The sequence below is a fragment of the Erigeron canadensis genome, chromosome 5 (assembly GCF_010389155.1).
Source record: "Erigeron canadensis isolate Cc75 chromosome 5, C_canadensis_v1, whole genome shotgun sequence".
NCBI lineage: Eukaryota > Viridiplantae > Streptophyta > Magnoliopsida > Asterales > Asteraceae > Erigeron > Erigeron canadensis.
Window position 1 is genome coordinate 6,174,542 of NC_057765.1, and position 14,323 is coordinate 6,188,864.

At 32.9% G+C, this 14,323-nt stretch overlaps 1 protein-coding gene across 1 annotated transcript; it reads left to right on the forward strand.

Annotated features, from left to right (window-relative positions):
* Positions 1 to 7,913: 7,913 nt before the first annotated feature.
* On the forward strand, positions 7,914 to 13,915 carry LOC122600830 (NADPH--cytochrome P450 reductase 1). Its single transcript, XM_043773603.1, has 17 exons — positions 7,914 to 8,289; positions 8,978 to 9,037; positions 9,146 to 9,222; positions 9,406 to 9,463; positions 9,551 to 9,634; positions 9,761 to 9,797; positions 10,204 to 10,273; positions 10,383 to 10,565; positions 10,651 to 10,743; positions 10,833 to 11,058; positions 11,151 to 11,234; positions 11,319 to 11,470; positions 11,577 to 11,673; positions 11,758 to 11,985; positions 12,315 to 12,437; positions 12,544 to 12,657; positions 13,429 to 13,915. The coding sequence occupies exons 1-17, from the start codon at positions 7,942 to 7,944 to the stop codon at positions 13,507 to 13,509; spliced, it is 2,115 nt and encodes a 704-aa protein (XP_043629538.1). The 5' UTR covers positions 7,914 to 7,941; the 3' UTR covers positions 13,510 to 13,915.
* Positions 13,916 to 14,323: the final 408 nt, after the last annotated feature.

Below are 14,323 nucleotides of genomic sequence, written 5' to 3' on the forward strand. Positions count from 1 at the left end.
ATAATTAATACTATCGAATAAAACAAATCACCTTTTTTTTCTTTAAATTTTATACCCTTAAAAAACCCAAAATACTTTTCTCTTTATTCATTAATTTAAACATCTCTATCTAATATACCTATAATACTCTTAATGAAATAATTTAAGGTATAAATTAAAATAACTACAATATCACCTTCAACATCAATATTACTTTTACATTCACCATCATCGTTACCTCCATCACCGTCCCCATTGCTGCCCCCACTACCGTACCGTCATCACTACCACATCCGCCATCACTACCCCACCGCCACCGCATTGCGCAAGCATAAGTCTCATGGACATAGCTTGTCTTGAGTCTTAAGTTTTCCATGCATAACAATCCAAAGAAGAAACGAGTACTTGGGGACACGTTGTTTCTACCAGACAAGGTGAAACTAGTCAACATTGGCAGCTCTATTACGTAAATCATTCCATGCTAATGACACATAAGTCTTCTAAACCTCCCACAATAAAGCGCCATTTGAAAACATCCAAAGAACACAATTAAAGAGCAGGAACATTAAAAGAAGAGAATATCCAAGATGATGGCATTTTTCAGCTTCCATTATTGATAATATCACCAACTCTTAAATCCAAATCAAATCCTGCATCTTTTAGCATTCTAGGACCAATATAGTTAATAAGTGGACATTAATTAGCCCAATTATCAAACCAGGCCGATGTAGAATTTCCATTACCAAGCGAGTACAAAAAATGTTTTCTAACCAACGGTCGAATTGTAACAATTTCCTCAAGCTCCACGATAAGTTGTCTTTCAAAGGAATCTCCCAAAAACTCTTACTCTGAGCCTATGCGTATGAATCTACTTCACCCATAAGGAGTCTTTTTGAATTTAAATGTTCCATATATGAGTAGTCATTAAAACAATATTACAAAGATCTAAACGTTGAATAACCAAACCATCATCCTGTTTTGAGAGGCACACCACATCCCACACAATATTTACCTACCCTTTTTTCAACACTCCTTGGCTCAAAAGAAAGCCACGAAATATCTATTCGATTTTAGTGGTAACTCTAGCAGGCAAAAGAAACACGGATGACCAATATATATGCATAGAAGACAAAATTGATTGAACTAACTGGAATCCTGCGAAAGAAAGAAACTTACTTTATATACATTGTCATTTTATATACTCATCTAATTTAATTTTACATGGTAATTTTAATTGGTAAACATATTTTTTTATACTTGTTGTTACTTATTTTTATTTTCTTCTATGTATATTATTATTATTATTATTATTATTGTTATTATTATTATAACTTTATTATATATAAGTATGTTTATTTTTTTTTTGAAACTCTCCAATAAAACTATACAACTTGATATTCAATTTATTTTTATACTTCATCCGTCTCACTAATCATAATTTGAGTTGTCAAAGTCTTTGTTTTTCAACTTTGACTTAATCTATATTTTTTTTGTTTTTGTGTTATATAATACTTAATGAAAATTATACTCATGCAAGCATATTTAAAACTCAATTAAATCATAAAACTTTCATCAAATATTATACAACACAAACAAAAATATTCAAGGTCAAAGTTATAAAAACAAAGACTTTGAAAATTTAAAAGTGGACACATTTAGTGGGGCGGCGAGAGTAGCATCCAATCATTTAATTAATTTTTTAATTTTGAGTAATATTAAACATTCAGCTAAAATAAAAAATTATAGACAAAATTGTTTTGAAGGAGCAAAATTGTTTTCATTTAACTTAATTATACTTTTGTGATATATGTTGATTTATTAGGGAAGTGTCGTAGAATGGGATTCTTGAATAATCTTCTTTGGTTCAATGAAGAAAGTGTCTTGTTTTGAGTAGTCATTTAAGTGAGGAGAATGAAGATAAGACGAACCTCTACTAGTAGACCTCTTTCTTTCGGGGTTCAATAGTTGCTGATTCTGTAACATAGCTTGTTCTGTCACAACTTCTTCAACTCATCCTCTCGGGTTTATCTTATATAGTAGTAAAGATATGATTGAAAAATCTTTTAAAGGAACTTTTATATCGTTTCGTGAAAGAAAAATCATCCACTTTTTAATAAAGAAAATATTTTGAAAACAATATTATGATCTTTTATTGAATATTAATTGATTAAACACATTTTTTTTTGTCTTTTTGTTATCATCTATCAATTATAATGATTTAGATCAATTGAGAGTTTGCAATTATTCACAATCATTTCAATTCATGAGTGGCAAGCCTAAGGCCGCAACGGTGTGTTACGGCCATGCCACGGTTCACGACATGACATCGTTGATGGCATTGTGTCTTCAACGTGTCACAAGAATATATATTTATTTATAAAAAAAACTCTCAAGGCGAGATCATGTGTAACACCCCAAGATTTTAAAAGGCAAAATAAATTAATTTTATATTATACTTTTAACATTAAAATAATTTCCTAGCATTTTATTTTTGAATACACGGTTAATTTAGTTGAAACTTTAGTGGATATCGGGTATTTTATCCATCAAAAACTAAAAGAGGCGTGGCATCACTAGGAGATGCCAGCCATTTTCTTTTTCCTTGAGCCATCCTACTCCCACCTAATTCTTTCTTCCTTCCTTCATCCATGCAATTCTTCATTTCATGTGTGTGTTCTACTTCAAATTTACTCTAAGAAACCCTTAAATTGATAATAATAACTTCAAGTATTCTAGTAATTTCAAATAGATATTTTAGAGTGTGTGTTGATGCACACAAAATGAAGAAAAGAGAAAGCAAGTGATATTTCCATTTTCCATCTTATTGTGATTATTGCTCCAAGGTATAATTTTCACTTCATTATTAATTAAATTAGGGTTCATGCAAGTAATTAATTTTGGGTTCATTTAGATTAATTTCAATTTAGGGTTCTTGAATTGATAAGAATTGAGGGTTTTTCTTATAATGGGTTATTTACATAAAAACGAAGCTAGAGTTCATGAAAATTGACAAATTGAGAATTTTGAAATGAGTTGGTTATGTTGTAATGCTTTTCTAATTCCTTGTAATGGAACATGCTGATATGTGAATTCATGAATATTTTAATGAAAGTGTTTTTAGTGATTTTTATGGCCAAAGCAAGAAAATGAAGATTTTGAGTAATAATGTAGTATGACTATATAGAAGTGATTATGAGAAGATGGAAATAATGATTTTTGAGTAAAATGTGTATGGATGTGCAAAATCGAGCTTTAAATTTATAAAACTAGAATTACCTAAAAACTCACTACTACGCACTATCGGGCAGTGGACCTGGCCGTTTGTAATATAGCTAACAGGTAAGACCGTGTTCGTTCTTAGGGATTGAATTGACTAGTTGTTTAATGAAATGGTTTGGAAAACGGGTGTTGCTTCGAAAATCCTTTTGACAATAAAAGTAAAATGAATTTGAAAAACCAATTGCATAAAAGTAAGAAGAACTTCAGACAATATTAAGACAAGTCATCCACCTTGACTTCACTCGACTTCAAATGTGATTGCATTTTATTAAGACCAAATTCGTTTGAGTTTAAAGATAATCGTGACAAGATTAAGGTGCTCACGTGGTACCACCAACCGTGAACAAATTACCGAATCACCTAAGTTGCTAGTTAAATTACCCAAGCCGGTACCACCAAAGCTAAGACAAATTTTCCAACAATTAGTTTTAGTGACTATCGAATTATCAATTGCACCTATGTGACAATAACGTTGTACCACCAACCGCTATGAATCACGTTGACAAAATTACTCTTTTCTTAAAATAATATTCACTATCATACCATGAACTAGTGATAATTACTCATAGACAAGTAACCGTTTTAAAATCACACATACATTCAACTGATACCACCAACGAAGAATTTATATGTAACCAATATCATATTAATTAATAAAAAGAATTAAATCATCAAGATCACGGAATAACAATAATTAAATAAACCCTTTTGAATTAAAAATATTGCAATCACATCATTCGTCTCGTTTCATCAAGGTGGATGATTAAACATTTAGCCACTCATGATCAATTCAAAATAATAATTAAATATAAAGAGAAACATGATGTACCAAGCGTTTGAGAAATTGAAATTGCAAGACAATAAAAGTAGATATGATCTAGATGGGTGCTCGTGAATCTTCAATGAATCCGCCTAAGGAAACTTGCTTGGAGATTGAAGAACCCTTGTAGAACAGCTCATAGAAAGATTTTAGATAATTGGAAAAATTGGGTTTATTTTATATTTATACTCCCAAAATTCTGATGCAAATTCATCCAGAAACCTTTTAACCCCGTGCACCCACTGCGGCGCAGTGAGAGGCCTTTGACTTTGACTTTCGGGTGACTGCGGCGCAGTGACAATGGATACCTCCACTGCGGCGCAATCCTTTTCCTCGGCTTCTTTTTCCCTTTTGACGACTGCGACGCAATCAACCTCTTGCAATCCCCACTGTGGCGCAGTGGGGTTTGTTCACAATCTTTCCGTGGGATTGGACTGCGGCGCAGTGGACAAGGTATATCCCACTTCGGCGCAGTCACATGCATGTATACAAATTCTTCTTCCATTCTTGAAACTTGCATCTCTTCCACTTGAAACAACTCTCGGAAATACAAATCAACTTCTAGGCCAGTAAGTCTTCCGAAAATGTACCAAATGAACGCGTAACCTGTTTAGAGCCTAAAAACACTAACAAACACCATAAACGCGCCAAATGCACATAAAATCGACTTAAAGTACTTAAATAAATGGCCAATAATGATGTGGACGATGGGTATAAATTAGTCACATCAGGTTATAATGGTGAGATAATGAAATTGTGATTTTTGTATTAAAATGAGTTATGGCCATGGTGTTGTGAAAGTAAAATGAGATTTTGAAAGAAGCCAACTTTAGAGAATGATGAGAATGTGAATTATGTAAAAGTTGGGTTGGACATTGAGATGCTAGTAAAGATAGTAAAGTATGGCTTGTTAGCCTTGTGTATGAAGTAATTGAGCTTGATGACCTTATATGTGTAAATTGTGAATTATTGCTACGTGGAAAGCAATTTGATTGTTATGTGGTCATCATGGATTTGCTTGTCGCGAAGGAGCTGAGTACTCTTGCATACGATTATATGTACGTCGGGTCGATTACCATATGATGGTGGATTCCGTGTGTGGTAATCGATTTGGCGTTAGGGCCTAATTTGAGGTCGGGACTTAAGAATTCCATAGTTGAATTGAGATGAGGCCTAAGAACCTCTTGTTGTATTGAGATAAAGCCTAAGAACCTTTGAGGCCTAAGAACCTCTTGAGATTATTGTTTAGCGTATATGGATCCATGTATGTTTTGTTAGCGCAAAGGTGAGTATGTAAGTGATTGTATGACGATGCCATTGGCTACATGTGATGGTCCTTTGTGTTTTTGCCCTCCTTTGTGTGTATAAGCGTATGCAATGGTATTCACTAAGCTTTGGCTTACTTTTTAGTTGTTTACCCTTTTTATAGGTTGTCCCGAAAATGGAAACAAGATTTAGTGCTTTGAAGAATATAGATGATTTGAATGGTGAAATGTTGACTTTTACGGTAAAAATTGTATGAAGCTAGAACCCGTAGTAGCCCTTTTGAACTCAGTGGCTCTTGGTACATATGTAGTGTTTTTGATAAAGTTTTGTTATGTACATTTATGCAAAAAGTTGGGTTAGAGTCATAGCCTTTGGTATCTTAATGTATTGTAAAACCCTAGCCGATGTCAACTTGGGTAATATGACCCATTTCATTGTAAATCGTACACTTGATCAAATAAAAGCTTTTGGAATGTCAAGTCATGTGTATTTAACTATTTTTGAAGTTTGGAAAATTGGTTTGAAGTATGAAAATGATTGGAAAATGTTTACTAGTTGTATGTAATGTCAAAATGGATGTTTTTGCTGTCAGGTGCATATTTTGGTCCCTGCGGCGCATTTCTGGAAGTCTAAAGTTTGGGTGCCTTCTGAGAAAAAAATGCGGCGCATGTTTCATGTCTAACAAAAATGCGGCGCATCTTTTAAAAAAAAAAAATTTCTTAATTTTCCTAAAATGAGTTTGGGACCTTGCATCATGAGCTTGCTTTTCTAAATATTCTTTTGTTTTCACGCCATTCTAATATTTTCATTTTCGTCATAGTATTGTTTGATGCAATTAATATTATGTTGTGCAATTCAAGATCAACATTTCTTTGTTTGTGTAGTCGACAAAAACACAAATATCTGTAAAAGTGGCTCATACAAATATGGCAAACTACAATCAATATAATGTAATTGTTTTTTTAATAATGTAATGTCTTTTTAATTATATGTATATTTTTATTAGTTTAATCTTTTTATTAAGATAACTTTTCTCATGTAATGTTTTTTAATTAATGTAATGTATTATTTTGTTAGTAAAATTTGTATTTAATAAAAATGTGTAGTATTTTATTTTTATGCTTATTTAATTAGAAATAATAATATATTAAGGAAGATGTAAGAAAAAGTTAGAAATAAAAGTTTTTGACATAAATATGTCATAAAATGGAGTTGAGAAATAAGTAACATGGCGGTGATGTAACATAAAAGGGAACTGAAAAAAAATTCACTGTTACAAGAGGCTTAGGGGGCATTTAGTTGGTGAAACAACTCTTGTTTTGCATTTTTGTTTTTAAAAAAACATGGAAAATGTCTGACAAGAAAACAAAAACTCAAATTTTCACTTTATATTGAAAATTAAAACATCAAGTTTTATTGTTTTTCATATTTCACATTTCTTTGTTTAAATTTTCAAAAACTTCAAATTATACTAACTCTCCTACTACGTCCTGACTCTCTCCTTTGTCACCCCTTGCCCCCGTCCTCATCAAGTCATCAGTTTGTCACCCCTCACCCCAACTAGGGGTGTAATCGAGCCGAGTCGAGCCGACACAGTGCCAAGCTCGAGCTCGACTCGATTGTAAAACTCGAAGCTCAAAACTTGAGCTCGAGCTCGACCGAGCCTTTATTTTCAAGCTCGAGCTCAAGCTCGCCTTATGTGTCGACACTTTCGAGCTCGACTCGATTAAGAATTAAATTAAGTTTCAAATCAAATTAGGCCTATAAGCTCGACAATTTCAAGCTCGACTCGATTAAGCTCGGCATGATAGAAAAGTAATTTTGTAAGCATAAGCTCGATTAAGCTTGCGAGCTTTTTGAGTAAGATATATTGAGGCTCGAGCTCGACTCGACAGTCTACTCGAGTAGCTTGAGCTCGAGCTCAACTCGACTAAGATTGAGTCGATTTCGAGTAATTTGCGAGTCGATTTCGGGTAGCTCGCAAGTTGTATCATCTTGTTTACACCCCTAACCCCAACTTCCCACTTATCGAATTATATTACAAAACGTATTCTATATTGAAAAATGAAAATAACATTTTCTTATTTTGGATGCGTTTTTAAATCTTTTATTTGTTTTCAGCAGATAAAAACGTCTTTCTATTTTTCAAAAAATTAAATATACAGAATTTATAAATATTTTTTTTATTAATTAATAAATGCGTCCTTAATTGTCCCGAATCGTCTCGAGTCTCAATTGATAAAAACAATAATGACAAAATGAGACCTATGTATTTACAGTAATTTTTACAGTACACCTTTCTGCCCAAACTTTTACCCCAAAGAAGTTGGAAATAACGAAGATAAGCTAAACCAAACCATAGTTAAATTCAGAAGTAGGTGGGGTGTGTCTAACCAATCTCTTTCACTCACAACCTCTCCTTCCCTTAAAACCCCCCTCAAACTCTCCCAACCACCACCCTCTACCCCCTCCATAAATAAATCATAAAATCCCTCCCTCCTCATCAGAAAAAAATAAAAGAGAGAAAATTTATTTTATTTTATTTTTTCCCTTCAAATAAATAAAAATAAAACCAAAATTTTCTCTCTTTTAAAAAAATGCAAACATCATCAAACTCAATAAAAATCCCAGCTTTTGATGATCTAATGAGTGCTTTATTAACAATAGACACGTCATCATCAGAATCAGTTATGAAGCTACTTGTTGATAACAGAGAGGTTTTTATGATACTTACAACTTCTGTAGCTATATTAATTGGATGCGTCGTCGTTTTGATCTGGAGAAGATCTTTTAAAAATAAATCTGATTTGAGTGGTAAATCCCCTGTTGTTATTGTTCCTAAAAAAGGCAGTAAAATTGATGATGATGAAGAAATTGATGATGGTAAAATTAAAGTTACTGTCTTTTTTGGTACTCAAACTGGTACTGCTGAAGGTTTTGCCAAGGTAGAAAAAAAATCCCAATTTATATTTATTTTTTTATTTTACCATTTATATATATATATATAATTTTTTTCTCTCAAGATTTTATTATTTACATAATATAATGCCCTCAGAATTTATAATTGTTAGTATTTTATTATAATATTTTACCATTCATTTTAATTATTAAATAAAGCCCAATTTATATTTATTTATTTATTTTACCCTTACCATTTATATATATATATATATATATTTTTTTTCTCAAGATTTTATTATTATTATTATTATAATATAATGCCCTCAGAATTTATAATTGTTAGTATTTTAGTATAATATTTTACCATTCATTTTAATTATTTATTTTACAATTATATATATTTTTCTCAAAATTTTATTATTATTAGTCCTTAGAATATATTATTTTTGTTATAATATTTTACCATTTCTATTAATTATTAAATAAAATAAGGTTTTATAAAACTTGCCACCAATAATTAAATTACTAATTGCTAATTTACAATTTTTTACTAACCAAAAGTTAGGTTTTTGAAGAGAAAATAATTATATATATTTATTATTATGAAGATTGAATTTTTATATATTTTAGAATAATTGTGAGTAGAAATGAAATTATATCTATATTATTATAGATTTTTGTGATATGAAAAAAGTGATGAAAAGGGTTGACATTTGATTTTGTTTTTTAAAGGCACTTGTAGAGGAAGCTAAAGTTCGATACGAAAAGGCGGTGTTTAAGATTGTTGATTTGGTAAAGTTTAGATTATGTGATACTTTTGTTTGAAAAGTATAGATATAGATATAGATATAGATTCAGAAAGCTTTAATAGATTCTGTTTATTTGGTAAAATGTATGTAGGATGATTATGCTGCTGATGATGATGAGTATGAGGAGAAACTAAAGAAAGAATCTTTGGCATTTTTCTTTTTAGCTACGTAAGTTTACTTGCCCGTTTATTTCGTATTCATGTTTATCAACGTACAAAATTTCCCATTTTCGGGAAAGAAAAAGGAATTTCGGTGAATTTTTGTGATTTGATAAGTTGTATAAAGAATGTGGTAGGTAGTTGGTAAGGTAGTTACTAATTGAATTATTTGGTGGGATGATTAATAATGTAGATATGGAGATGGTGAGCCAACAGATAATGCGGCTAGATTCTATAAATGGTTTACTGAGGTAATATTTATTGTGTTAGTAGTAGATCAATGTGGTACCTAAGCCGTTTTTTTGTCTGTTGATTTAACGTTCTTGATATCGGTGTAGGGTGATGACAAAGGGGAATGGCTTACGAAGCTTAAGTATGGAGTTTTTGGCCTTGGCAATAGACAGTATGAGCATTTTAACAAGGTAACCAACAAACTGATAATGCTGTGTTGTGCCATATAAAATATATGTAGCAACTTTTCTGTTAATAATTACTTTATGTCGAATTTGGTTATCTAATTTCTTGTAATTTTTGTTGGTTGTATTTAGATTGCAAAGGTGGTCGATGATAGTCTTGCAGAGCAGGGTATGTTCATTTCCTTACCTTTCCGCTTTTGTTTAAAAAGATTGTTGCTTTGTCAAGAGGATATTACTTATGTTGGTAACTTGAAAGCACTTTCTGTCCCAAGAGTTAATCATCTTCCAAAGCGTTAATATTCACCTAAAAAGTATATAAGTGAAAAAATATGTGATATTGTTTATAATTTTTTTAAATGCTCTATTTGCCTCTTTATTGAAGATGATATAAACTTTGTTAACTGTATTGAGGGTTACAGAGTTTGTTTATGATGAATGATATGTTGAGTTTTAGCTTTAATTGGTACAGTGCATATAGAAATGGGCACTTTCAATTTTTATTTATAATTATGTTGCTTTGTGAACGTGTCATTGCTTCCCCCTTCATCTAAAGGTAAACTTATCACTATTTACAGGTGCAAAGCGCATAGTTCCAGTGGGTATGGGAGATGATGATCAATGTATTGAAGATGACTTCACTGCATGGTATTAGAACGAGAAAAGAAAAAAAAACCCTTGCTGTTTCTAGTATGTCAAATTCGTCTAACTGTTAAGTGATCAGATTGTAATATTTTATTGAACTTCACTTCTCCAGGAAAGAGTTAGTGTGGCCTGAGTTGGATCAATTGCTCCGTGATGAGGATGATACGACTGTTGTTACTCCCTACACGGCTGCTGTTTCAGAATACCGTGTTGTCTTTTATGAGAAACCAGACATGTATGGTGATCACATTCATACAAATGGTCATGCTGTCCATGATGCACAACATCCATGCAGGTACCATATTGTTTTCTGTTCCATTTGTTATTTGCAAAACATCATTACATTTTTTACGACATGACATAATCCATGCTTCTTATAGATCCAATGTGGCTGTCAAAAAGGAACTCCACACCCCTGAATCTGATCGTTCTTGCACTCATCTGGAATTTGACATCTCTGATACCGGGCTATCGTAAGTTCCTCTTTTCATATCACCTCTTCCAGTCTTCTCCTGTATGTGTAAATTGGTGTTTGAACTAAATTATACATTTTCTTTTCCAGATATGAAACCGGGGACCATGTTGGAGTCTACTGTGAGAATCTAAGTGAAGTTGTTGACGAGGCAGAAAGATTAGTAGGCTTACCATCAGACACTTATTTCTCGGTCCATACTGATAAAGAAGATGGGACACCACTAGGCGGTGCCTCATTGCCACCTCCTTTCCCTCCATGTACTTTAAGAAAAGCATTGGCTACCTATGCTGATGTTTTGAGCTCTCCCAAAAAGGTACTTCTTCTTGTATATCTAGAAAGCTAACTGTTCGTACTTTCTAACTGAATTTATTATTAACAAATGCTTTTGTTGCCTGTGTATGTCAGTCGGCTTTGCTTGCTTTAGCTGCTCATGCCACTGATCCCACTGAAGCCGATAGATTGAAATTTCTTGCGTCTCCTGCTGGAAAGGTTAGGATTTATCTGATAATTTATAGCCTAAGATGTTTAGTTTGATAGATATTTATTTGCTTATATAAAACTGATGTGTTTCAGGATGAATATTCTCAATGGATAGTTGCAAGCCATAGAAGCCTTCTTGAAGTCATGGAGGCCTTCCCATCGGCCAAGCCTCCACTCGGCGTCTTCTTTGCATCTGTTGCTCCACGCTTGCAGCCCAGATATTACTCTATCTCTTCATCCCCCAAGTAAGTAGTTTTACATTCCACCTGAATTTTTGAAGCTTTCTTAATATACTAATACGTAAAACAAAATTCAAGAACGTCTAGAAACTGACATGAGACTATATGGCAGGATGGCGCCAAATAGGATTCACGTTACTTGTGCACTAGTTTATGAGAAAACACCAGCAGGTCGCCTACATAAAGGAGTTTGTTCTACCTGGATGAAGGTATTACTTGATTTTGTTGACTGTAAATTGGAGTATCAACTCTGACTTTATTTTAAACATTTTAACCTTATGGTTCATTTTCAGAACGCCGTGCCGATGACAGAAAGTCAAGATTGCAGTTGGGCGCCTATTTATGTTAGAACATCCAATTTCAGACTTCCTTCTGATGCTAAAGTCCCTGTTATCATGATTGGCCCAGGCACCGGATTAGCTCCATTTAGAGGTTTCCTTCAAGAAAGGTTAGCTCTGAAAGAAGCCGGAACTGAGCTTGGATCATCCATTTTGTTCTTTGGATGCAGAAATCGCAAAGTGGTACGTAAATTAGGAGAAAAGAAAAGGGTGGGGTGGGGAGGGTTAAGATGGGTTGCTAAGTCGGGCGGGGTGGCCCCGTAAAACTTCATATCTGTTTTTATACAGAAATACATGTATACATATATATTGGTAATTGTCTGATTTTTTTAGAAGATGATTTAGGAGGGTTTACTGACTCAAAGTTGCCTTTCGGGTGGCTCTCAAACTGTATGACTATAGATGAACGATTACTCAAATTGACCCATATATAAGTTGATTAGCTGAAAATGCCACTTTAGTCACCATCTTTTGGATAACTGATAATCATACAATTTTGTATGTTACTTCAGGATTTCATATACGAGGACGAGCTTAATAATTTTGTCGAGACCGGTGCTCTTTCCGAGCTTATTGTAGCATTCTCTCGCGAAGGCCCCACTAAGGAATATGTGCAACACAAGATGACTCAGAAGGTAGGAAAAGCACCAATAACAATTTCACAGATGTCATCCTTTTCTGTTTAGTTCTTTATATAAAATTTTCAGTTTTTTTGATTTTAATACATACATGTGTTTGTAGGCTTCGGATATCTGGAACTTGCTTTCTGAGGGAGCATATATATATGTATGTGGTGATGCCAAAGGCATGGCCAAAGATGTACATCGAACTATCCATACAATTGTCCAAGAACAGGTACGTAGAATTTTTCAACAGAATCTATGATTAGTTATTTATTTATACTCCATCTAAGATTTCATTTGCATTAAATTATACATGTATGTAGCTATTCATTCATACATATATGAGTAGGTATATTTTATGGTTGAAGCCGGCTGAGATGGTGACTTGCATAAATTATATGGTGTAAAATCATTTGGGGTCCATGTTACTGTCTTTGTGATTAATGAGAATTTAATTATATTATATGCTATCTGGGCCGCCTCGAAAAGTGACCTCTTTCTTTGAGGTGTCATATTTGTGCTTTTTTTTTAGTTGGTTTATTTGCTGATCTTGGCTTCGTTCCAAAGTTCTCTCCTTTTCATTAGTTAAGAGATGTCAAGAGACATTTGACCATCTGTGGAGTTCGAGTACCCATATTTTAGTGGTGCCAAAAATTTGGTATAGTCGAATAGGTCGTTTAATGTTTCAAAATGGGCTTTAGGTCATACTGAATATTGTGTTAGTACATTCACATTTCTTCATAGGTCTGGCCGAACCACAAGCAGTTTATTTTCTTCTTCCCCTTCTTGAGTTGTATAAATAAATTATTCACGTATATGATTAATATATTATAACTTTGTCTTTGATAAACAATTTGCCATTAGACAAAATTTACAGCCTGAATGCATTTGTTGAGTGAGCTAGTAAAAACGGGATATGGTCACCTCTACATATTATGGATGAACTATCTTCATACCATTGAGAATTTAACTAACCAAACTATCATAATTTTGCTGATTTCAGGGATCTCTGGACTCGTCTAAGGCAGAACTCTATGTGAAGAATCTGCAAATGTCAGGAAGATACCTTCGTGATGTTTGGTAAATAGCATTCAACCCTTTGCGGATGTGAAAGAAGAAAAATAAACGAAAAATTTCGGTTAGCAACTTATTCTTAACTAAGCAAGGATACGAGGAGAGGTTGCACAATCTTTCTCATCACCCCATATAAGAACTGGGGGAGCTCTCATTTTGTCGTTAATTATAGCGATGTGTTCAGAAATTCTTTTATCTACTTTTGTGTTATATATTCCTACCTTTTTCTTTTTGTAACTTTGCTACTCTTGAGTCGTGGCTTGAATGGGGTTATTTTTTTTAAATGTAATTTATAAGTAGATACATATATAGTGTTGCTAGTGTTATACATACAATATTTGGCGGTAATAGTTATAACTATTGTAGTCTGTAATGAATTGAGAACATTCAATGTATTATGATGATATTTGCTATTACTCTATTAGTACGTGGTTGTTACTGTTGAACGGTGAATTATTGTTTTGTCTCGGACGTTAATGATGTCATGTTTAGATGATTAGATCCATGCACAGCCATCTCTTACATTGATGAGATAATGAAGTATATATACTGGAGATTTATTGTTCGAAAAAGCGTTAATTGTCCAATAAATTACCTTTATTCGGAGGGTTATGTCTTCTTATGTATCCTTTGAAGAACACAAATATTTGGTTAGAAATAACCTTCAACGAAGTTGGAAATTAATATTGTAATTATGGTCGAATCATAAAAATAAAAATAAAAATTGAAGCTTGTTTCACTTTCAGGCATCCGAATTTTATTTTTGTATATTCAAACTTTGGGCATCGATCTATAGTTTGATATGGATTCTATTTCTTAGTTAC

Coding starts and splice junctions, on each gene's coding strand:
- LOC122600830 (XM_043773603.1), top strand. CDS start 7,942: ATGCAAACATCATCAAACTCAATAAAAATCCCAGCTTTTGATGATCTA. Junction 10,566..10,650: donor GATGCACAACATCCATGCAG/GTACCATATTGT, acceptor TGCTTCTTATAG/ATCCAATGTGGCTGTCAAAA. Junction 12,658..13,428: donor ATACAATTGTCCAAGAACAG/GTACGTAGAATT, acceptor TGCTGATTTCAG/GGATCTCTGGACTCGTCTAA.